Source organism: Pelodiscus sinensis, chromosome 13 (assembly GCF_049634645.1).
Source record: "Pelodiscus sinensis isolate JC-2024 chromosome 13, ASM4963464v1, whole genome shotgun sequence".
Taxonomy (NCBI): domain Eukaryota; kingdom Metazoa; phylum Chordata; order Testudines; family Trionychidae; genus Pelodiscus; species Pelodiscus sinensis.
Window position 1 is genome coordinate 26,235,778 of NC_134723.1, and position 23,118 is coordinate 26,258,895.

The 23,118-nt window shown below is 43.2% G+C and overlaps 1 protein-coding gene across 2 annotated transcripts; it reads left to right on the top strand.

Moving 5' to 3' along the window:
- Positions 1 to 1,464: 1,464 nt before the first annotated feature.
- Positions 1,465 to 21,232, top strand: FGF16 (fibroblast growth factor 16). 2 transcript variants are annotated; one of them, XM_075940895.1, is made up of 4 exons: positions 1,465 to 2,063; positions 9,389 to 9,492; positions 18,949 to 19,190; positions 19,522 to 21,232. In XM_075940895.1, exons 1-4 carry the CDS (start codon positions 1,790 to 1,792, stop codon positions 19,583 to 19,585), a joined length of 684 nt encoding a protein of 227 aa, XP_075797010.1. In that variant the 5' UTR covers positions 1,465 to 1,789; the 3' UTR covers positions 19,586 to 21,232. The 2 variants fall into 2 exon arrangements, with proteins under 2 accessions (XP_075797010.1, XP_006136248.2); XM_006136186.4 differs by having other exon boundaries at positions 1,468 to 2,063; positions 18,949 to 21,232.
- The last annotated feature ends 1,886 nt before the right edge of the window (positions 21,233 to 23,118 follow it).

Here is a 23,118-nt window from a genome sequence, read left to right on the forward strand (position 1 = left end):
TAAGGGATTTGAGGGGTTGGGGGGGGGGGGAGGAAGGGAGATAAAGTGTTATGGGAAATAACTATTTTCCTCAGAAGAGCTGACATTAAAGAGTGGGGGGTTGGTTATTTTGGGGACATAAATGACCCAGGATTTTCAGCTCCCTGTAGCTATTGTTTATCTCCCCTTTGTTGTGTCTCCATTGGCTGGTTGTCTGCGTCCCCTTGATCTGTATGCTACTCTGCTGCTCTCCAGTGGGAGGCGGTAGAGAGCAGATCGCCTAGTTCCTTCGCTGCTCCTCGCCCCACGCCAAGATGACTGAGAGAAGAGGTGGACAGGGAACACGCACGGATCAAGTGGAAGGACCGGAGCGCTGCTTCCAAGCAATACAGCGAGCAACAGCGCCTTCTAGCGAGCAAGAATACAGGCACTCCTTTGGGAGTCCGCCGCCGCCTGCCCGCAAAGCCCAGAAAGTGAGGGTGGCAGGGCTAAAGCGGGGGATGGAGAGGGAACAGGAGCGCTGAGAAAATGTCCATTTTATTGCATCAAGGCAGGGTTCACAGGACCGGCCTCCTCTGCAGTTTTTTTTCCACGCATTTTCTCGTCCCCATGTCTCACTGTGCCTGACTCTGTCTGTCTGTGCTCACCCAGCAGCTGCTGTTACAGATACAGTGTCACAGGGCAAGAGAGAGCTAGGAAACACCTGTTTCCAACATGAAAAAGGTGGGGAGAAAGCCCACAACAGGCTTGGAAACTCCTTCCATATATTCTTCTCTCAAGTGGCTTGTAAAAATCAAGTAATAAAATCTGCAGTATCATTTTTCAAAAAGATCTCTTTCGGTTTTTGCATATTTAGCTGAAAAATGCTTCTAAAGTCTTCTTACATGTTACTCCCCCTTCCTCCCTCCCTTACCACCACAATGTCTGTTGTGCAGGGCAAAAAAATTACAGATGGGTCTAATGTTGCAAAAAAACGTGTCTGAAATGCATTCCCCTTCCAGCCCCCAATCTCAGTCCCACAAAATAAAACCTTCGACTGAAATGCAGATTTCTCAATAGGAACGGGGTTTTAATTTATTTAATTTAAGGTTATTGTGAAAAATAGCGAAAACTAGGATGGGGATGGGAAGTGGGTTTTGTTTCTTTGTGAAAGTTGTGTGCTTGGTCTAAATAAACAGATGCGCTGAACTGAAGGAAGGGGACAGACAAACTGCTACACAGGCACGAAGTATGTTGGATAGCCAGGAGCAATGTGCAGTCTGTGTATCAGTAGGTTTGCATACACAGGGCTCCATGATTTCATCAGCAGTTTTACAAGAACCTGCCAAAAGCTGTTATGCCTCAGTGCAATGTGTAGCCTTTTCCTGCCATTTTTTCACAATAAAAGAGGGAGTGAAGCTTCCCCCCCCCTTTAAAAAAAAGCCAAATGGATGAGAAGAAAAAGGGGAAAAAAGCAGTGGCCAAAGGGGATGCCAGTGAGGTGTGGCTTGCATTTAAATATCCAATATGTCAATGTAAGGGGAGTGTGTATGTATATAAAGTGCAGTTTGCATCTGATAGCTGGACATATCCAGCTATGAAAGGCAAGAGGAGATCAATGCAAAGGAAAAACAATACTTTTATTCAAAGCAAGGTCAGGCGTTCAAATCAGACGCCGTGAGGGGGTAGAGAAGTTATTTGAAGGCAGTCAAGCTGATCAGTTATATTTAAAATATTCACGCTCTCACACACACTTTTTAAAAACGAGACCAGCAATTTTTTGATTGTTTGCACAGACATTCACGATTCCCGCACGCACACTGCTATTGCGATGGCTGAGGTAGGGGGCTTTCTTGGATCTCTGGATTTGGATTTGCATGGATTTTCCTCCTCTCTTGGGAATGTTGCTTTAGCGGATTCTCCTGGTTTTCTGAATGAGAGATTGGGGCAGATTGAAGGAAGGCTCCAGAGGGGATCTCCCACTGACTTTGCCCACCTTAAAGGCATCCTCAGGCGGAGGCAGCTGTACTGCAGGACGGGCTTTCATCTGGAAATCTTTCCCAATGGCACGGTGCATGGCACCAGGCAGGATCACAGCAGATTCGGTAAGGAAGGGGCTTCTATTCTTTAGCGCTGATTTTTCCTTATGCGTGTGGGAGCGGCGGCGGGGGGGGGGGGGGGGAGAAGGGGGGCAAGGGCGGGGTGATCCAGTCTTGCTGTTCCGCGGCTCGCTTCGGGTCTGAGCGTCCCTGCCGCCCCAGACAAAGCCCGTGGGGGGATCCCGAATTCACCTCCATTTGCCTGCACATTCTTTAGCCGCGCGCGCGGGCCAGGCGTGCTTCGTGCACTTCTTCCCCTGCGCCCGAGCCAAGGCGAGCTCCGCATTCTTCGCATTGCTACCGGCCCATCCAGCGGGCTCAGCCGCCCTGGCTCGGGGGGGGGCTCAAAGAGACTCCCAGCCTGGGCAGCGCAGGGGGAGAAACGAAGGGAGGGATCCGAGGAACGGGCTGCGCCGCCAGCTCGCAGCCAAGGCACCTGCGGAAGAGGGCGCAGAAAGCTTTGGTCTGAGGGGGGGCAGATTAGTCCCTAGGGGACTCGGGGCTTAGCTGCGAGGTCTCTCCTGGCGGTGGGGCAGGCTCCGAGCCCCCAGGGCATGCTAGTTGGGGAAAAGTTCGCGGGACCCCTGCAGGAGAGGAGAGGAGCACCCACGAGTCACCTTGTTAACACTGTTTACAGCCTTGAAACCCTGAACTTGGTTAGCGTCCAAACCACGTGTTGGCCTCTGCTTAGTCCTGGTTCTTTTTCGACTTTTTTTCTAACGCATCCCTGGGATCGCTCCCCTTTCCCCCAACAGTGAGGGGTTAACCCCCTTTTCTCCTCCCCTCCAAGCGCCAGACGGGTCGCCCCATCCCACAAACAGGTGTCTTCTCTCTGCTGAATACACGCGAGGGCTCTGGGGCTGCCTGTTTTCTTTATGAACGCGTTCAAAGAGCCCAGCCGCATGTGTCGCATACAAAGCTAATTACGCTGTTAATATAAATCACCCCTGCAATGGATATAATTAGCATTCTAAACAAATGCGCTCACTCCCAAGAAATTTGGGCATTTTTATTTTCAATTTCCTATTCTACCAGTGCTAAGTCATTGTGCAGGTGCACAAAAACATGATTTTTTCTAACAGCAATTTGTAGCTATGTCAGCTCTGTCCCAACCTCAGAAGCTCTAGGAAGGCAAAGGAAAGAAGAGTCTGAATACTGGGAAAACAAAGCTTCTGGGTTTTTGCCTTTGCAGATTTTAAGTCCTTTCTTTTGCCTTACTTGAATAGCCATTAATGTCCCCTAAGCAGAATCCGATCCAGACATTTTTTTATTGTTGTTGAGAAACTATTTGGTGGCTCTACACTTCAGAAGAAGGAAAAGAGAAATGAGGATAAACAGAAGGTTGGTGATTCACCTACCATTCAGGGCAAAGTTGGAAAAGACTTCAGAGTTTGTAACAATGTCACCGAAACTCACCGATCTCTAATGAGACTCTATGTAATCTTTCAAAAATGCATTTCAAGCCACAGGCACAGAAGTACAGTAAGTCTGAAAAGAGTTAAGAAAAACTCCTGCTACTTTGGCAAATAGTGCAGGTGTCTGTGTAAACTATCAACAAGTCCCAAGTTGGTGATATCAATTGTGCAGTCAACAGGTTGCAAGAAACATTCTGATGGCTCTTTGTGGCTTGCAGTAATTTAAACTCCTCACTGCAAGAATTTCTATTCTATCTTCTAAGGTCTGTTACTCATTAATTTTATCTGAAAAATAATAGTTTTTTACTATTTTTGTTATTGTTTGAAGGCAAGGATTTCAAATTGATTGGAATAAAAAAAACTCAACCCCCCTCACTGTGTACAATACCTTGCATAAACACCAGGTGCAGGTAGCATGTCCTTGCCTAAATCAACAAAAAAGTCATAACCCATAGGTCAGAGTAAGGTAGTAATAGGCTCATGGGGCAAGTGCTCTTTAATTACCTCCCGAAAGACACATATCTTTTCCCTTTCATCTCATAGCACGTGATAGGTTCCTATATTAAGGGGAGCTGAAAGAAAGTCCTTTGTGTCTATTGTGTATTTTTAGTTTAATTTGCTTCTGCTACTTTATTACTATTTTTCTGTTCACTTTTTACATATCTTTCGACAAACTGTCAGCACCTAGTGACAGAATATCACAGTTCCATTTTTGAAGTTCAAAATAAATTTGTCTCTAAATGAAGTTTAAAAATTGTGTATATTAAAGCAAGAAAGTACAGTTAATTAGTTTTGTAAGGTTAAGATTAACAGTTAATCGTAGCTTGCGTTCAATAAATTGAAACATTAGCATTCCATAAGTGTTTTAGCAGTCGGTATCCAGCTACGTAAACTAGACCAGACGTCAGATATAAAATATTACAGATTTCTCCTTCGGGGTTTTCCCAAAGGCAGTGTAAAATAAATAGTTATTTGTTGTAATTGCAGGGCAAAACCCCAGAGGATTACATTGGAATCCTCATGTTCAGATAAAGTTGGACTGAGTTTAGCTGCAATAGAGAAGCAAAGTAATAATGTATTGGCACACCATATTCACCATCTGCATTCAGTAGCCATGAATATTTAAATTCCAGTGTAACTGGTCTGGTTTGTATTAGAATTTCATGTACCAATGCATTCCTGAATTTTGCATGCACCAGTCAGAAGAGAATGAATTGTTACAGAAATAGGCAGACTGCACAATTCTTGGGATGTGAAAAAGCACGGTGAAGGACTCAGACTACAGCAGAAGATGGGATTTGCATAAGGGTACTGAGTTTAAAGTGGTCAGATTAAGAAACTCCTGAGATTTAGGTTCTAGCGTGACAGGACCAATAGACTGGGAAGGTGCACCCTGACCTCGTAAGCAGATAATTAAATGTACTACAAGGATAACACTCTGGAACACCACAGCAATGGCATCTATCCAACTGCAGCTGGGATAAGGGGTGGAACTGGGCTTGTTATCTAGCTCATAATGTTGGATAGGATTCAGGAAAAAGTGTACCGTGTCTGCACCATCCTCTGCTGATCCATCCCCAAGTACAGAATGTAAATCTATGCGAGACTTTTAAGTAAGACAATGAAGCACATTGCTGTCAAGAGTAATATGGTGGGGAGCTCCTTCCTTCTGGGGATGAAGGGAAGAGTCCTAGTGTGGGATTCAAAAGATATGTTCATAGAAAATAAAGATAGTAACAACATCTTATTTATGGAGAATACTGCAGGCACTAGGTTGGAGCACATTCTCTTTGAACAGAGTTAGCTCAGAATCCTGGATAAAGACTGCAGAATTTGTAGAGCAAAGCTACGGCTCATAAGGGAGAAGTTCCTGGATGTTGACGCAGAACTAGTAGTCCTGCCTAAAGAGTCATAGATGAAACTGGAAAAATATGAAACTATGTTCCAGTTATCATTGGTCTGGCAGGACCTTTTCTTATACCAAAGAAATGGATGATTAGCAGACGTCTGAACGGGATTTTGAATTGGAATCAGCTCCCCAGGGAGAAATGTTCCTTATGTGAATGCTAGACTCACTGGGGAACTCCTTGCAGCCAATTCTTTTTTACCGTATGCCAGTTTTACAGCAGTGTTACTCCAATGACTTCAATGAAGTTATTGGTAATTTATAAGTGTAATTGAGAAGAGACTAAGGCTGTTGAAGTTTAGACTAGAGAGTAATAAGGATACTAAACTCTCCCAGGCACAGATCTTCTAAAAAGTCTTTCCTGAAGTTTGGTTTTCGAGAGGGAAGCTATTGAAATCCGTAGAAGAAGCTCTTCTGCAGACTTTGACATTCATACTTTAGTGCACCTGTTACCAAACAGTTGTTGAGGTTTTTAGCTGAAGCTTTAGATTTGTGGAGATCAGTACAACATCTGATGCTTCTACACTCATGCACACGGACATAATTGTGCAAAAAGAGACAGGTGCAGCCAGCTGAACTGTTCCTTAAACATTCATTTAGCAATGTAACAGAGAGTGGGATCTGGCCATTACAAAAGAGGTTAGAAGGTTATTCATCCCTTCAATGTTTACTTCATCCATCAAAACTTCTGGTCAAATCTCTCAGAATATTATGTAGATAGACTCAAAGAGCAAGCAGAATGAATAAACAAGTCACAAAAGAAGAGGCAAGTGTTGGAAAAGAAAATCATGCACTTCCATAAACACACTCTTCTACAGTTAGAAATTCTTGATCTAACCCCAGTAGCCACTCCCTGTGCTGGTAGAGATCAGAGGCATAAAGCTGCAATTTTGTCTAGCAATTGGAGTGAGTTAAGGACAAGATGGATATCCGCCCACATTTTTTTCAGTCTTCACTCTCTCTCCTGATTTTTGTGGGTTTAAGTTACACTCATAATGTTATTTCAACATAGTTGTCTTTAGTTTGCTTCTCTAAGTCCCTCTCAAAATTTCAGAAAAGAGGAATACTACAAGTGACATTGTCAGATAAGATTGTCATCAATATACCAGAATAAAGTTAAGTGCCGGCAAAAACAGCGGTAGACATCTACCCCAGAGTAGGATAAGTATTGATTTATGCATGCATTTAGAAAGAAGGAGAGTTTAGTGCTTAGGGTGTTAGTCTAGGACTTGAGAAACTATGGTTCAACTCCCAGGTGTGTGTCTGTCTCCCTGTTATACCTTGGACAAGTCACTTTGTCTGTGCTTCACTTCCCCATCTCCAAAATGGGGGTAATAGTATATCCCTCACAGGGGTGTTATGAGGCACTTAGATGCTATAGAAATGGGGCATGGTAAAAGCACCTTGGATTCACTATCCTCAAACATTTTCAGGCATTTCTCACTCATATAAAAATTAATCTTAGTGGATGAGAAAGAGCCTCTCAGACAGTGCTATATTCCTGTTCCCTTAATTGAGCTTCTCCTTTCCCCACTCAATTTAAAATTCTTCCGCCCCCACTTTATTTATCAATGCCTGTGTCACATTGCCTCATGTCCCATCTCAAATATTGTTGATTGTGAAACTGCCAGGGGATAAATATATTCAACACAAATGCAAGAAAACTCCAAAGCACTGAAAATTGGGTAACTGAATATTTTGCTTCAGCAACAAAAAAATAGAATAAATAAAAATGGTCTCATTCACCAAAGTCTTTGCTCCTGGGACGGGGATCCTTCTGGATTAATAGTCAGTATGTACAATAAGGAAACAAAATGGTATAGCATAACAGTTAACAATTAGATAGCCCTTTAGATCTGGACATCTCAAAGTACTTTGCAAAGGAACGGAGATTAAGTAATATACCCCTAAGTTAGGGAATTAGGGAGAGGAAGAAATAGAAGTTAGACCTCTTGACTCCTTCTGTACTGGACCATGCTTCCTCCCAGATAACATACCAGTAGTGAGAAGAAACCTCCCCAGTCTAGGGTACAAGCCAATTCTGTGTTCACTTGGCCTTTTAAAGAACCCCCTTTCTTCCTCTGCTGAGTACCAAAGACCTGTTCTTAAAGGGTATGTCTACACTATGAGATTATTTTGAAATCATAACTCCCAAAATAACAATTTTGAAATGGAAGCTGGGGATATTACTTTGAAATATCAAGCCCGTTATTTTGAAACAATTTGGCTTGCTGTATGGACGCTCATCTTGTTATTTTGAAATAACAGTGTAGACATGCCCAAAGAGTTCCCGGTATTCCCCAGACTGTCTGACTGGAATGTTTGTCTAAGGTAGGAGTTAACTCCCTGCTTTCTAGAAAATAAGTGGTTTTTGGATCCTGTCACACCTTTGTAGAAATCACAGAACATGAGGAAACAATTTGTATTTTTCCATTTTTGATAATACAATCACAATAGGGTGACTCACTTCAATGGTAGAAGTGAATCTGGGGTCATAGGAAGGATAGGTTTCCCCAAAGTGAATATGGCAGCAGATTTAACCCTCTAGAAAATGTGTGTGCCAGTCCATTAGAAACATTTAAACCAAAATTTAAAAAACAAACAAATCTAAATTTTGGCTTTTAAGCTGACATTTCAGTTCCTAAATAAGCGATCTAATTTTCAAAAGTGCGCCATACCCAGCAGCTCTCATTGACCTTAGTGGAAGTTTGAAAGAGTCCATAATTTGTTAGTTAGTGAGATGGACAGATTAAATTGGGACTGTGTTCACAGCTGACACATGTAAAAGAAGAGCACTAAGCTACCAGGCTTATAGTTTCTGATGGGATAATTCTATCACCACACAAGTGTCCCAGCACAAATTGGGAAATGAAACAAAAAACAGCTTATCTATAAGTGCAAAATGTATGCTACACTAAGAAGTCTATCTCCTTGCCATTAGTTTAGCTGCCAGCATGACACAGGTGTATGGCACACCTAAGTGTTGAGGCTACTCTATGACTGAGGGAGTGGAGGGAAAGTGAGGTGGCTGTCATGGAGCATCTGTCCTGTATGAAGCCGTACCGTCCTTGTTGTATGAGCGATACACCTGACATACTGGAAAGTACATTTCCAAAGAGTCTAAAGGGGGTGTAGGTGAGAGGGGAGGGTTTCAAGCTGTGTGTCTCCCAGGTGTCAGGTGGCTGAACTCTCTCCCCTTTCCCCCCGCTCCCCACCATGTGATGCATTGAGAATTCTGGGGCATGCACACAAGAGGAGCTGTGTGAGATAACGTGGACAGGGTGGGGGTGGGGTGTTAACCTGTGCCAGACATTCTAGGACCTGTGGCAACAGACTCAGAGCTGAACTCATTCGTGGTTAGAAGGAGGGAGATGTTCTGTCAGTGGTAATCTCTCTCCTGTCAGTTTGAACAGAAGTTTGGTCTGGGAAAGTGAACACACTCCTCTCTTCCATGCCATCACTCCCACTGAATGAGTTGAGATGTCTGCACACACACACATGCAGACACTGGTACATAACTTGTGAACTAAGAGGTAAATCATCAAAGCCCTGCCATGCAGATCTCGGAAGGGTTTTCCATTAAGCCAGTTCTCACAGACTCTCTGCAAACAAGTAACATGGAGGGAACCACAACCACCTTATTTTCAGTAGGTAATAAATATTATCACGATGGAATCTTCCAGAATGTTCAGGAACATTTACCAGGCTTGGCACAAAATAGCTTCACCCATCCTGCAGTGACTGATGAGGAAACTAATGATACTTCTAAAAACTGATTATTCTCCCTGAGGAAGTTACATGCTGCAAGGCTATAGTAATACTCTACAGGTGAGGATTTCAGTGTCAAAATCAGTGGGTAACATTTGTGTGAGCAAGAGAAGATTCAGGGTCCACTGAGGAGAGTCAGGGTCCACAAGTTCTTCAAATATGCTAGGGAAGACTGATTTATAATTGTCATTTGTACCTGATGTCAGATTTGTTCTCTGATTTGTATTCCTCTTCTGTTTTAGGGATTTTGGAGTTCATTAGCCTGGCAGTGGGGCTGGTTAGTATCCGTGGGGTGGATTCGGGACTCTACCTTGGAATGAATGAGAGAGGCGAGCTGTATGGGTCGGTAAGTACAAGGTTTTATAATCATTGTGGAATACTATAAAACTTACACGGTGCCTTTGGAGAGCTGAGCTCTCCTGAGTACTTCCTATATACTGTCTGAGAGTCCAACAGCATCGCCACATACACTGCTATCCTTTCTGAAGCACATGGTCATCTGGAAGCCTTTTACAACCAATCAAATGACTCTGTACTGCACCTGTGGATGTCACATAGCTCCACCCATATTCATTACTTAGTCCACCGTTGTCACAGTGGCAACCAAAGTTGAAGCAGGAAAAAAAGCACAGAGAGAGCAGCCCAAGTGTTAACAAAACATGACAAAACATGTGGGAGAAAGACAACACAGAAGAACATGTCAGATATAATGCTTTTATTATTAGCCTTTGTTTGGGATCTCTGTGTAACTCACTTGTGGTTGTGCTGTTCAGGGGTATTGTGGTGATCATAAACGAAAGGCAAGGAAATAAATTATAGCACACCATCAGGGTGTGTGTGTGAGTTCTGTCTTCTGAACAGCATGTCACTTTGCTTCTGTGAATGATCTGGGTTCACGCTGGAATATATATATATACACAAGTCTGCAGATGCATACATTTATATTATAGCTTTTCAATAATGAAAGCTGTATTTAAAGCTATGGTGGGACTTTTATTATAACTCCTGTGTTCTCACAACCTTCTAAAATATGCCCCTTTGACATTGAAATTTTCCATTCTTGGCCTCATCCCATTGGAAAGTCACTTCAGACTGTTTTAAATTGGTGGAGAGACTTGTTTTGCTTACCAACAACTCCAGAATACCTGGAAAATCCCTCCAAATAATGCCCATGAATGGATCTTATAGAGCCGTGGTAGCTAACCATTTCTAAAGCAGTAGCCACTATAGTGGCTACTACTATAGCAAACTAGCCACATTCAACTGTCCAAATAGCCACATTGTTCAAGCAGTGGAGGCCTGTCCATAGGCGCAAACTAGGCGGTTGCCTAGGGCCATTGAGGGGTTTGGAGGCGGGGGCACCGATTGCATGCCGATCGTACGTTTCGCCTAGGGCGCCAGTTGCCGGCAGCTCATCTAGGGCCACTCCTGTGTTCAAGTCAACTAGCCACACTCAACCGGACAAATAACCACATGTGGCTAGTGGCTAATGTGTTGGACACCATGGATATAGAGGAATTAGGCCTTCATAGCACTGATTGGGAAGCGGGGAAGGACAGAAAGTTCAGTGATTGAAAAATCCTTTGACACAGATATCAGCTAAGACTTCTAGGCTATGTCTGCCTGAAAATAAGCGGCAGAACAGCTCTTGTGCAAGAGGGTTTTTGGCAAAAGAAGGAGCAGTGTAGACTGCTCCTTCTTGTGCAAAAGCCCCGTGTGCAAAAATGGCGGCTCATTAGTTATGCAAATGAGGCACAGAGATATTCATCGCCACACCTCATTTGCATATGTTCTTGCACAAGAAAGTGCAAGACGAAGCCTTAGTGGAAGTTTATGACGTGCCACCCTCCTTTGTGGCATCTCAGAGTAGAATGTCTAAACTGCCTGATGAATTAGGACCATGGGCTGCTGCAGGCTGCACCTTTTTAAGCACAAAATCACTTTTCAAATTTAAGTCAATCCAGGCTCTACCTCAAACCCCAACTATCCTAGCCCCGCCTCCTTCCACTCCGTACTCCCACTCTTCTCTGAAGCAATGCCCTGCTCACTCTGGAGATGAGGTACAGTGGCAGTGGGGGAAAGGGCAAACAATGCATCGGTGACTTCCTCTTCTGCCTCCCCCTCCTTGCACAGCAAGAAGGAAGCTCCTGGGAGTTAGCTTGAAGGCAGAGCAGCATGGCAGCTGAAGTGCTAGCATTTGATAGCCTCCCAGCCAAACCAGCGAGGATTACCTGTCAGAGACTGCAGGATCTATCAGTAAACCCTGATCTATTGGTTGGTGACTACTGATATAGAGACTGTAAATATCTTATTGAAATGCATCCAGCACAATCCATCAAAATTAGATTTAGTCTACATGAGAAAACTGCACTGATTTTAACTTAAATCCGTTTTAAAATTGATTAAGTAAACTGGTGCAAACCTCTTCGTGAATGATAATCTATCCTCGAAGTCAATGGCAAAATTCCCAATGACTTCAGTATGTAGTCATACAGAACAGAGTGTGTTCTTTCCGTCCAGGAATTGGTTTAAGATCATCAACATAAATTAAAGAAAAAAAATCCCCGTCATGGCTTGTCTGCACACACAAATTTGCACTGCTTTAGTTAATCCAATGAAAATCCATGTTTGCACTCACTTATTTTTGTTTATAAGGAACTTATTTTGGTGTAGTTTAAATCCATTCTAATCAACTGAACACAAATTGAAATAAAACTGATTCAGATTGAAACAGGACAACCCAGATTTTTACACTGATTGAACCAAATCACTTTGAAATCACACTGGCTACACTGGCATGATTTTCCAAAAATGCTTTTAACGGCAAACTTTTCCGTTAAAAGCATTTTCGGAAAAGCACGTCTAGATTGGCAGGATTCTTTTCCGCAGAAGCACTTTTTGCGGAAAAGCGTCCGTGCCCAATCTAGATGCGGGTTTTCCGCAAAAAAGCCCCGATCACCATTTTCGCAATCGGGGCTTTTTTGCGGAAAACACTACTGTGCTGTCTACACTGGCCCTTTTGCGCAAAAGTCTTTCGGAAAAAGACTTTTGCCCGAACGGGAGCAGCATAGTATTTCCGGAAAAGCACTGATGATCTTACATGAGATCGTCAGTGCTTTTCCGGAAATTCAAGCGGCCAGTGTAGACAGCTGGCAAGTTTTTCCGCAAAAGAAGATGATTTGGCGGAAAAACTTGCCAATCTAGACACAGCCACCGTGTATTAAATTGGTGTAGTCTGGGTGAAAGTCATCCAAGTAAACTCTAGGACCAAAATTCTGAATACTCCTCCCACACACACTACCACTTGGACAAAACCCATTTCTCTTCATGAGGTACACATTTCAGCCCCTAAGAGGGATCATTTAAATGCTCCTATTTGTAAGCAATTTATCCTTCTCCCCCTCATGTTCTTTAAAATATCCCTTCAAATAAAAAATCTTAAAATTTAAATGCAGAGACTTATGTGTATGCAATCTTGAGGTTATGCATTTAAACAGAAAAAAAGCAAGAGTTTAAGTAAAATTAATTCACCTATATTGCATACATTGAACTGACTGATAAGTGATTAAATGCATGTCTAAATATATAGAGCATGTGCAATAAAGACAATACAGAGTGTATGGAATGGTGATGCTCAAACCATAGCTTTGTTTCCCCAAATCACAATCTGCCACATAATCATTATTATTACGAACTATTTAAATGAGAAAAGTGACAAAAATTTAAGTGACACAAATTGTCCGTTGGTATTGGGGCCCCTTTGTGTTCGTCAGCATACCAATATACACTCTTTGCCCTACAGATCTTATTGTCTAATTTGAAATGGTAAACAGGTAAAAAGAGGAAAGTTTAGAGCAACATGGATCAGATCACATGCTTATGTAGGTTAGTGGTGAGCATAACTTAATGGTTCCAATTACTGGAAGTTAGGGTGGTTGTTTTTTTTCTTTTATAACCCACTAACAGATAATCCTGGAGTTGTATGGGTCTGTAACTCAAGTACGTTTTTTTTAAATAAAAGGAAAACGTACATGCTTTATTTAAATGCTTGTAATTTTCAAAAATACAGTGTCATTTTTATTAGGTTAATTTTTATTCTGGACGTCTTAAAAAGGGATTGTTACAAATTTTCCACTGAATTTTTAAACATTTTTAAAATGGAAATTCAATCAAGTGAAATTTTTTCTTCATCCCTATAAACTCATTCACTAAGTTTATCATTCTCTATGTTTTAACAAAAAAAAATGGTTATAGTCAATTTGGTTTACAATAACTTTGTGTTCTAGTTTTCAAATCGTAAGCACTGATTTAGCTGTGCCAAAACAGAGCACTACTCCAATTTTCTCCGTTTTATCTCTTTTCTGTAAGGTTTATAGAGAAGCAATCCTATTGCAGGTTCATCCTATTTTTCTGGCTTGTCTTGGTTCGATCTCTCAACATTAACTCAGTTATGTCAATTTTAAGGACTATACTTGATTTGGTAATTCTGTCTCTTTTTTGTTTGATTTTAAGAGAAGCAAACCATGAGTGTCCATAATAGGAGAGAGAAGAGACACGCTTCCCAAACCACTAGCCTGTCCCCACCCACACTCCACCCACAGAATGCCTATTGCAGAGTGGTGCTGTCCCCAGTGCCCACCCTCCCAATGCTCCTGGCTGGGAAGGCTGGAGCCGCGCACCTTCCTCCTTCCGCGTACTCTAGGGATAGGGAGGCTGAGGCCGCCTATCCTCCCCATGCACCAGGGTTGAGGAGGCTGGGCTAGGAATGCGCTCTCCCACCTGTACTCCTCTCCTCATGGTGGTGGGGCACACGCATGGCACGCTGTCCCACCTCCTCGTGGAGAGGATGGGGAGGCAGCTTGGCTCCTATGGGAGTGGGGCCTCAGTAGGCTGGGCTGAGGCTGGGTCTGGGGGCTTGCCTCCCCCGGCCCTACCTTTACTGACCACCCATTTCAGGCGCATCCTGTTTTCCTGGCACAACCAACCCTTACATTGCTTTAGATTATGATAAGAGGAAGCTATATACCAAATTTGGTGGGTCTAGTTCTTACTGTTTAGGAGAGGTCTGGACAAAATATGGCTCGCAGGTTGGATCCAGCCTGCCAAGCCACCAGATCCAGCCTGTGGATGCTGCGGGGAACCTCAGGCAAGCTCCTCGCTTGCCTTACCCCACCTGCACACCGCTCAGAAACGCAGCTGTGGGGCAGTTTTTCTTTAAAAACTGAGAGTCCAGAAGGGAAAGGGGGAAAGCTTTAGGAGCTGCTCCTACCCCTAGCACAATCCCATTGGCCATTTTCTGGGCAGAAACTGGCCAATGGGATCTGCCTGTTTCAATAACAGGCAGCCATGAAGCACAAGGGGCTCCAGAGCACATGGCTGCACCTGTGGGGGGGCAGGGCAGGGCAGGCAGGGAGGCTGATTCAGGAATGGCTGCTGGCTGGTAGGTCTCCTGGGCAGATCCTGCCTCTGGAAACCTAGTCTTTCCCTTCCCCAACCCTCTGCCCCCCACTCCTACTCCCTACTCCACATACCCAAATCCTCTGCCCCCCTCCTGTATCCATATCCCCTCCCAGATCTGGCACCCCAATCCTCTGCCCCAGATCAAATCCCCTCCTGCCCTAGCTCACAACCCAAATCCCTGTACCCTCTCCTGTACCCCAATTCCCTTCCCTAGGTCACATTACAACCTCCTGCACCCCAGTCCAGTGCCCAAGGTCACAACTGCCTCCCCTTCACCCAAACTCCCTTCTGCACCCAACCTCCATCCCAGACTCCACACCTCCTCCATTAATATCATGGAAGAGTATGGCTCTCGCCCACTTCCCAAATTCTTGGAGTGGCCCCCCACCAAAAATTATTGCTCACCCCAGTTTAGGAGGAGTCCTTGACGAACCAGACAAATTCTCTAAAATTTATGACAGATAAATTAATAATTATCTGCTACCACCAAGAGTCCTCTACATATCCCACATAGATGGCTAAGATTTGGTAAGCATCTTGGCGGAGGATTGCATATCAAGGCACTTCATGGTATTACACATGCATAGAGTAGGGCAAAAGGGAAATCTTCTCTCAATTGACGTGTTGTATGTTCACAGATTAGGAAGACAGACCAAAAGGATGGAATCTGCTGTTACACCTGTTACAAACAGTGAGCAAAAGGCATAGCAGAGCCTTCTGGGGATAAGGTCCAGGGAAACATAATGAGAGCCTGTTGTGGGTCTATTGCCATATAAGTACTGAGAAAAATGTTGGTTGGAAAAATTAAGCCACACAACAGCAGGGAAACTAAATCTGCATTCTTGTCACGCTTGTTTTCCATTTGGTTTCATTTAATTTAAATTTAATTTAAAAAATATACCAGATAAAAAATTAGACTATACTTTAGGAAATAAGGCTTGCATCCCTTTCAGCACCTACAACTGAAATCAGAAGGAATTGGGTGTTCACCATCTCTTGGGGTCAAAACCTTAAGTTGTACTGTTGAAATGTAAGAAACTAGCTTGCATTCTTGCTTGTGCTTTGAAGTGATGTAGTTGCAATTTTAAAGCAACAGACAGTCCCACAATCAGGCCAATCAAACTACAGAATCCATTAGTATCATGCCACAGAAATGTCAATACAACAGCATATAATCTTGGTTACACAGTTAATTTCAGTACAATATTATTTAAATTTTCCTTTCTGCCACAACAGACCCCTGCATTAGAAAATAGTCTTCATTCTGGCCAGGTGGCTTTAACAGCTGTACCATCAAGCCCAAACATTAAAACACACAAGAATTTAAAATAATAAATAACAATTTTTGTATTAATTTTATTTGCCTCCAGTGTACAATCAGGTCACATTTGCAAACTTTTCTCTGCAATCTTGGAGGACTAGAAACTTTCCTTAAAAAAAGGAAAAGAAACAAAGGTGAAAACAGAGATTCTCTTGTAATCATAGGATTCCAAGAGCTAGTGCTTTAAGAAAAATACCAAATATTGGAAGCATTGTCAGCATGCTGACAAGGGTTCCCTTATTAAATGGTATAACAGTGTTCTACAATAAAGGGACATCTTGTTAGGGCCATGTTTTGGGAGATTGCTGTAGACTAGTCTAGTGTTTTTGTAAAGGTGCAATAAGGAAGTCATTTTTCTCTGTGCCAATTTTACATAAATTTGTGTGTGTGAATTTAACAGCCTCAAAGATCACAGCCATATCTGCTCTCTCAGTGTTTTCATTTTTTCTCTGTTTAATATGTCTGTATTTTGCGAAATGTAGAGGGTTAATTGCAAATCTTTTCTGAGACAGCTCTCACCCGTCCGTTTGCAATTAGAAACATAGTACCCTCCACGCAAAGCTGTCAGCTTGGTGCATGTCACTTGGACATTGTTTAACTTCAACGCCAGCTGCCAAAAGCCCCAAGATGCAGTTACGACAGACAGGGATCAATGGGAGAAGGGAGGCCCCAGACAACCCCTATGTTCTAGTCACACCAGCGACTCTGTCAGCTGAGAATTCCCCTACGCTGAGATGATCCTCTGATGGCTGATTACACTGGCTCCATGCCCAGACTAGAACAGCCTGCCAGTAGGAGTTGTGAGGGGCAAACAACTCATATAGTTTTGAGAGAGCTGGACACATTTATGAGTGTGGTTGTACAATGGGGTTGCTTGTGAATGTGGGGGCATGGCTCACTCTTAGGATTCACTTCCAGTTACCACATGTTCCTAAAGTTCGTGGTCCACCAGCAGGAGTCAGTAAGGATTTCCTGCAATGTATTCTGGGACTTTAAAAAAAATCTCCTTCCTCTGAAGCATCAGGATGGCTAGAGCTAAAGATGGGACACTGAATGGGAGAACCAGGCATCTGAGGTGACACCAAGTATTCACGTTCTCAGGTGCTTAGCTGCCTGTTCCTTGCTTACATGGTCAGTGAATAACTCAGGGGTAGTCAAAGAGGTAGACTGCAGGCCAGCTGTGGACTGCCAGATACTTTTGAACAGACTCCGTAATATTTTTAATTATTTTTTTTCTACTGTTATTTTCTGTGGAGCCTGGATCTTGACTACATTTTGAGCAAAAATTTGGACCCTGACAAAAAATAATTGACTATCACAGGTCTAACCGATCAACAAAAGTATGGTAGGGAGGAAATTTCCCCCAAGTCAGATTGTGAGTGATCTGACTGGTGGAGTGGGGAGGTAAGAGGGCATGTTGCTTTCTGTACTAGATGGGTATGAGTCACTTGCCAGGATTATCTGGATATATCTCACTTAATTTCCCTGTCATCTCAATCCCTGTTATTCTCTCTCTGGGGCTGTAATCCTTTGGTCACAGTTTGGTTGTTGGGCTTATTGTGTGGGTGCTGGTAGTGGACTGGGATATGTAGGAGATCAGACTAGTTGATCAAGTGATGCTTGTTGGCCTTTGACCCTATGACAGATTTGGCTGGGTAGCTTCAGACTCTAGTCCCAGGTCCTATTATTGGTTGATGTTATGCCTGTAAGACAATGCTGTGTCACTGAGCACATAGTGTTTATAGCCTCAGAGTGCAATTCTCTGGTTCGTCCAGAGATGATGGCCTGCGTCGTGCTTTCCTGATTATTATATTTTATATTGTTTTGTGCTCAGAGTTCAAAATGCATTTCAGGATTATTTAAACTTTTGAAGTTAATGCTCCCTTTTCCGTTTCTAATCACAGCTCAGCTAGAAGTATCTGTATGTTCTACACCTAATGGCTACGTCTACATTGCATCCCTTTCTCGTAAAAGGGATGCAAATTAGATGTATCGCAATTGCTAATGAAGTGGGGATTTAAATCTCCCCCACTTCATTAGCATAAAAATGGCTGCCGCTTTTTTCCGTCTCGGAGCTTTGCCGGAGAAAAGCGCCAGTCTAGACGCGGATCTTTCGGAAAATAAAGCCTTTTCCGAAAGATCCCTTATCCCTTACTTTAAAAAAAGCGGCAGCCATTTTTATGCTAATGAAACAGGGGGGATTTACATCCTTGCTTCATTTGCAATTGCGATGTGTCTAATTTGCATCCCTTTTACAAAAAAGGGATGCAGTCTAGACACAGCCAACAAGTCTCGTGCTTAAGGCAGTAGGCAAACTGATCTCCTTTTAGAGCCCCTTAATGCCATATATATCATGCAGCATGCAAAGTACAGTGGTGCAGTCTTAGGCCAGAGCTTTCCCCCTCATTAAAGACATAGCCAAGCTGCATCTTTCTGCTGCAGATCATGTAAACTGACAGATTCACCCGGCCCCTGGGCAAGATGGGGAGGGGCTCAGCTCCACACTCCTGGAAGGGGCCAGGCCTTAAGCAGAAAGGGTGGGGCTGAGGCAGCCGACCCCCAGTGTCGCCCAGACTGCATTGCATCCCCTATGCTGTCAGGAATATGCCACCTTGGGCTCCACAGCTCACTGGGCGGGGCTCTGGTGGTGATTTAAAGGGCCTATGGCTCCAGTTGTCATCCCTGCCTGAGCCCCTTTGAATGGGCAGGATCCAGGCAGTTGCTCCCTTTGCCTTCCATTGATAGGATTGCAGCTCTCAGTTTGGATTTTGCCACCTTTCCTCTCAAAGTTCAGGGGCATGCGGATCTGGGCTTTTATAGTTTTGGGCTCATCTCTAGAAATAACAAATGGGAAATAAGGCATGTTGCCAGGGTGCACTTTACTGTCAGCAGGGGCCCTCTGCAGGGGAGCCAAAATTAGGAAGCCATGAAACTGAGGTGCAAGATGAGGAAAAGAGACTCTAAAGAAATAGTGTAAATTTCATGCCTTTTTTCTCTCCTTCTCATCATCCAACAATGCAGAAGAAACTTACGAGGGAGTGTGTTTTCCGAGAGCAGTTTGAAGAAAACTGGTACAACACGTATGCCTCGACCCTCTACAAACACTCCGACTCTGAGAGACCGTATTACGTGGCTTTGAACAAGGACGGCTCACCTCGTGAAGGATACAGGACTAAGAGACACCAGAAGTTCACTCACTTTTTACCGAGACCCGTGGACCCTGCTAAAATACCAGCGATGTACAGAGATCTTTTCCACTATAGGTGATGTTTCCTACAGCTGTCCAATCAATGTACATACTTGGGTTCCCAAGCTTTTTCCTGGAGCACTATATAATAGTCATTCCATCATTCCTATAAACTTAGATAACATAGAAAAGCACTTACATTGAATTCAACACTGCCGTTCTTCACTGTTAAAAGTGTATATCGAAGCTGGGCTACTTGTGGGGGTGGGGATGGGGAGGGAGCCCTCCATATAATCTTTCATTTTCGTTCACTTTCTTTACCTGGTGGTTATGAAAGAGGTGGATTCAATTTATGCAATGGATGATTCAAAACAAAAACCAACCCACCAACCACAACTTGATTAAAGGAAAGGAGAAGACCACAGAACTGATACAGATGCTGCTGGTAAGCTTGGAATAATTACGTTTTAAGAACATGCCCTTCAAATGGTACCCTGCTGAAGTGGCCCTGGAATTTGTGACATGGATTACAATGGACTGGTCCTGATGTTTGTTTTTTTCCCTGCTGTTGAGAGTGGGAGTGAGGGTGGGAAACATTATTAAGATGTAGGCATGGATACTGTGCATAAGGACAAAACTATTTATAAAATGTATATGATATTTATTTTATATATTTATTTATTTCAAAATAATTTTATTTTTAATGAGAGATGTTATGATCGGATTTTCATCAGGAAGAATAAGGTCCTACTGAAACAGGAAAAAAAGAGTTTTAAAAGCTTATTGGCAATAAAATTGTCTTTATATTGTGAATTTCTCATTAACTTTTTGTTTTGGTCCCTTTCCATGAGAACAAATAGTACAGCCTTTTGGGATAAAGTGGAGGCAAATAAACCAACTAAGAGAATTTTGTGATGGCCAGCACAAATCTGTGAACCCCATGCAAATGAAAGGTAGCATTCAGAGGCAGCACCTGATCAGATCAAGATAAAATTTGTTGGGGTAAAACTCTCAGTGGAAACAGGATTTCACTCAGACTTTTCTCAGTTTCAGTAATATACGCAAAATAAAATAATATGCCAGGCAAGATTTAGCTCCATGTAATGGTACAAAGATGCAGCTCTCATATGCATGATTGATGTTAAGGCTATATGCATAGTGTTCAACATCTCTACTGCTTTTAGTATGCTAGCATTCAGTGCTTTGCATCATCAAAGCACTTTACAAATATTAACTAACCAATACTGCACACTAACAAAGAGCTTGAAAGAATTCAAAGTAGTTCTGAACAAATATGCAGTATTTACCCGTGTTGTGTTAGTAAGACTCTGATACACATGATAGGATTAAGGACTGATTAAAGGTCCATTCTAAGAAATAGAGACCATTGTGCAATCTTTTCGGCTAACCAATCACTCTAGCATTAATACTGTAAAAATAATTAAATGAGCATCAGCAGAGGCGTAGCAGAGAGGGGGAAAAAAAAACAGAGCAAAAACTAAACCAGTCATTCTAGAGCATTTAGAAACATTTACCTTACAGTAATGACAATCACAGCCCTGGATATTACTTGAAAAATAAGTTTTATTAACATCTCAAGAAATGGTCATTTCCTTCCCAGTCAACTTTCATTGCTACTGCTAACAGTCTCTAGTTCAGGAAAGCACAGGAGCACATGCTATTCTGGTAGGTTTACCTGAATCAACTGACTCTGAAGAGTGCCCTCTGAAAATCACTTTATGGGATGTTTTGTTAATTTTGTCCCACTGATTCTAGGTCAAATGCATCCAGTCTTCAAGTTAAGATTCTGGTTTAGCATAGTACTAAAAAGCTGTACTGGATACAGATGAGCTGTACTGGATACAGATGAATCACAGGCTAAAAGGTAGTTTTTCTCCCTGCTCCACCTGCAAACTCAGCCTGAGCTCTGGAAAATTAAGTTAGGGTCTTCTCTTGCTCTAGCTTTTTTCCCCTGCTCCCACTATCATGGAAGCTACACCTATGGAGCACCTATGCAAATGAAGCGTGACTTACCATTTTGACGTACTTCACATAATTTATTCAAGCTGTTTTTGTGCAAGGGGTTTTTGCGCAAAAACAAGCAGTGTGGACGGGGAGGAGGGGGTTGTGCAAAACGGGGTGTTTGTGAAAAAAAACTGTCCACATTGCTTGTTTTTGCGCAAAGCCGTCTTGAATAAATTATGCAAATGACATGCAGCAAAAGCTAATCCGTACTTCATTTATATAGGCACTGCTGGCAAAGTATAGACAAAGCCAGCAATATAGACAAAGAGGTTTTACAGTACAAATTATCCCAGTGTCTTCAAAGTAGTCCTTGATAACACGTGTGCTGTGCAGTATTATTGCCCTCAATTGATGAATATAGCAAACAATTCTGCTAGAGACCATCAAGATTCCAGCTCCCATTCTCTTTAGTTGTATGGCTTCAAAGGGCAGGTGGGGCTGAGGAGGAGAGGGTGCTAACAATCCAGTTGATGTTTTGACATTGACATCAGCAAGTTTTACTGTGAATACACATAGGCTGTGTCTAGACTGGCAAGCTTTTCCGCAAAATCATCTGCTTTTGCGGAAAAACTTGCCAGCTGTCTACACTGGCCACTTGAATTTCCGCAAGAACACTGACGATCTCATGTAAGATCTCATGTTCTTGCGGAAATACTGTGCTGCTCCCGTTCGGGCAAAAGCTCTCTTGCGCAAATCAGCTCAGCACTGTTTTCCGCAAAAAAGCCCCGATTGCGAAAATGGCGATTGGGGCTTTTTTGCAGAAAAGTGCATCTAAATTGGCCACGGACACTTTTCAGCAAAAAGTGCTTTTGCGGAAAAGTGTCCTGCAAATCTAGACGCGCTTTTCCAAAAATGCTTTTAACGGAAAACTTTTCCGTTAAAAGCATTTCCGGAAAATCATGCCAGTGTAGACATAGCCCTCAGGAACAGGCCTGTTGAGTAACAATGTTCCAATGTGCCATTTTTACACAGTCATTTTGTAGAGTACACTTGCATTTTAAGTGCAAATAGCTAATAATGGCTGAGATACTGAGCTATTTAAGTCCTATATGTAAAAGAAACTCAAGATGGGTCTAGGTGTAAAAAATGTTTTGCTTGCAGCCTCATCTTTCAGTGCTGTTTTCAGTTTTGCTTTTGCCTTTAAGGAGCTGTATGAATAGCTATGCTGCTATGAGAATCACTAGACTTTAGGATTGTCCACTTTACTCGAATCTCATTGTAGTTTTACCAAAATGAGGCTGGGCAGATTAGCCTCTTTGTGTGTATTATATTGTTAGCAAAGATCTGTCTGATGCACACAGGGTTTTACCACCTACACAATCGTGCTGGTTCTTCACAACAGTACTACACTCTTCCAAACGTTTCTGAAGTTGTAGCGCAATGTAAGCAATGCAATCACTGCCACAGACAGCAGACTACTAGTGGCAAGGTAAAGATTATAGGAGCTTTACCTGAATGAGCTAGATTTGAAGGAATTTAATCCAGTGCTTGAAATAAAATGTGTACAGGCAGTCCCCGGGTTACGTACAAGATAGGGACTGTAGGTTTGTTCTTAAGTTGAATCTATATGTAAGTCGGAACTGGCGTCCAGATTCAGCCGCTGCTGAAACTGACCGCCAGTTCTGACTTACATACAGATTCAACTTAAGAACCCCAAGTCAGCTGCTGCTGAAACTGATCAGCAGCTGATTCCAGGAAGCCCGGGGCAGAGCGACTGTGCCTCGGGCTTCCTGTAGTCAGCGCTGGTCAGTTTCAGCAACGGATGACTTGGGGACGTCTGGGGACGAGCAGCTGGGGTGCTGCTGGGTTGCTCCAGTGGTGCCCAGAGCGGCGCTGCGGGATCAACCGGCAGCACCCCAGCTGCTCTGCCCCAGGGTCCACAACAAAAGCCTGGTCTGCTGGGGGGGGCCACACTAGCTGCGCCCCCCCCAGCAGACCAGGGACACAGAGAGCAAAGCGGCAGCGGGGGGTGCCTCGCC

What these genes read in the sequence shown, in the direction of transcription:
- FGF16 (XM_075940895.1), top strand. Translation starts at nt 1,790, where the DNA reads ATGGCTGAGGTAGGGGGCTTTCTTGGATCTCTGGATTTGGATTTGCAT. An exon ending in GCAGGATCACAGCAGATTCG is followed by an intron (nt 2,064 to 9,388) that starts GTAAGGAAGGGG and finishes CTTCTGTTTTAG; the next exon opens with GGATTTTGGAGTTCATTAGC. An exon ending in GAGGCGAGCTGTATGGGTCG is followed by an intron (nt 9,493 to 18,948) that starts GTAAGTACAAGG and finishes CCAACAATGCAG; the next exon opens with AAGAAACTTACGAGGGAGTG.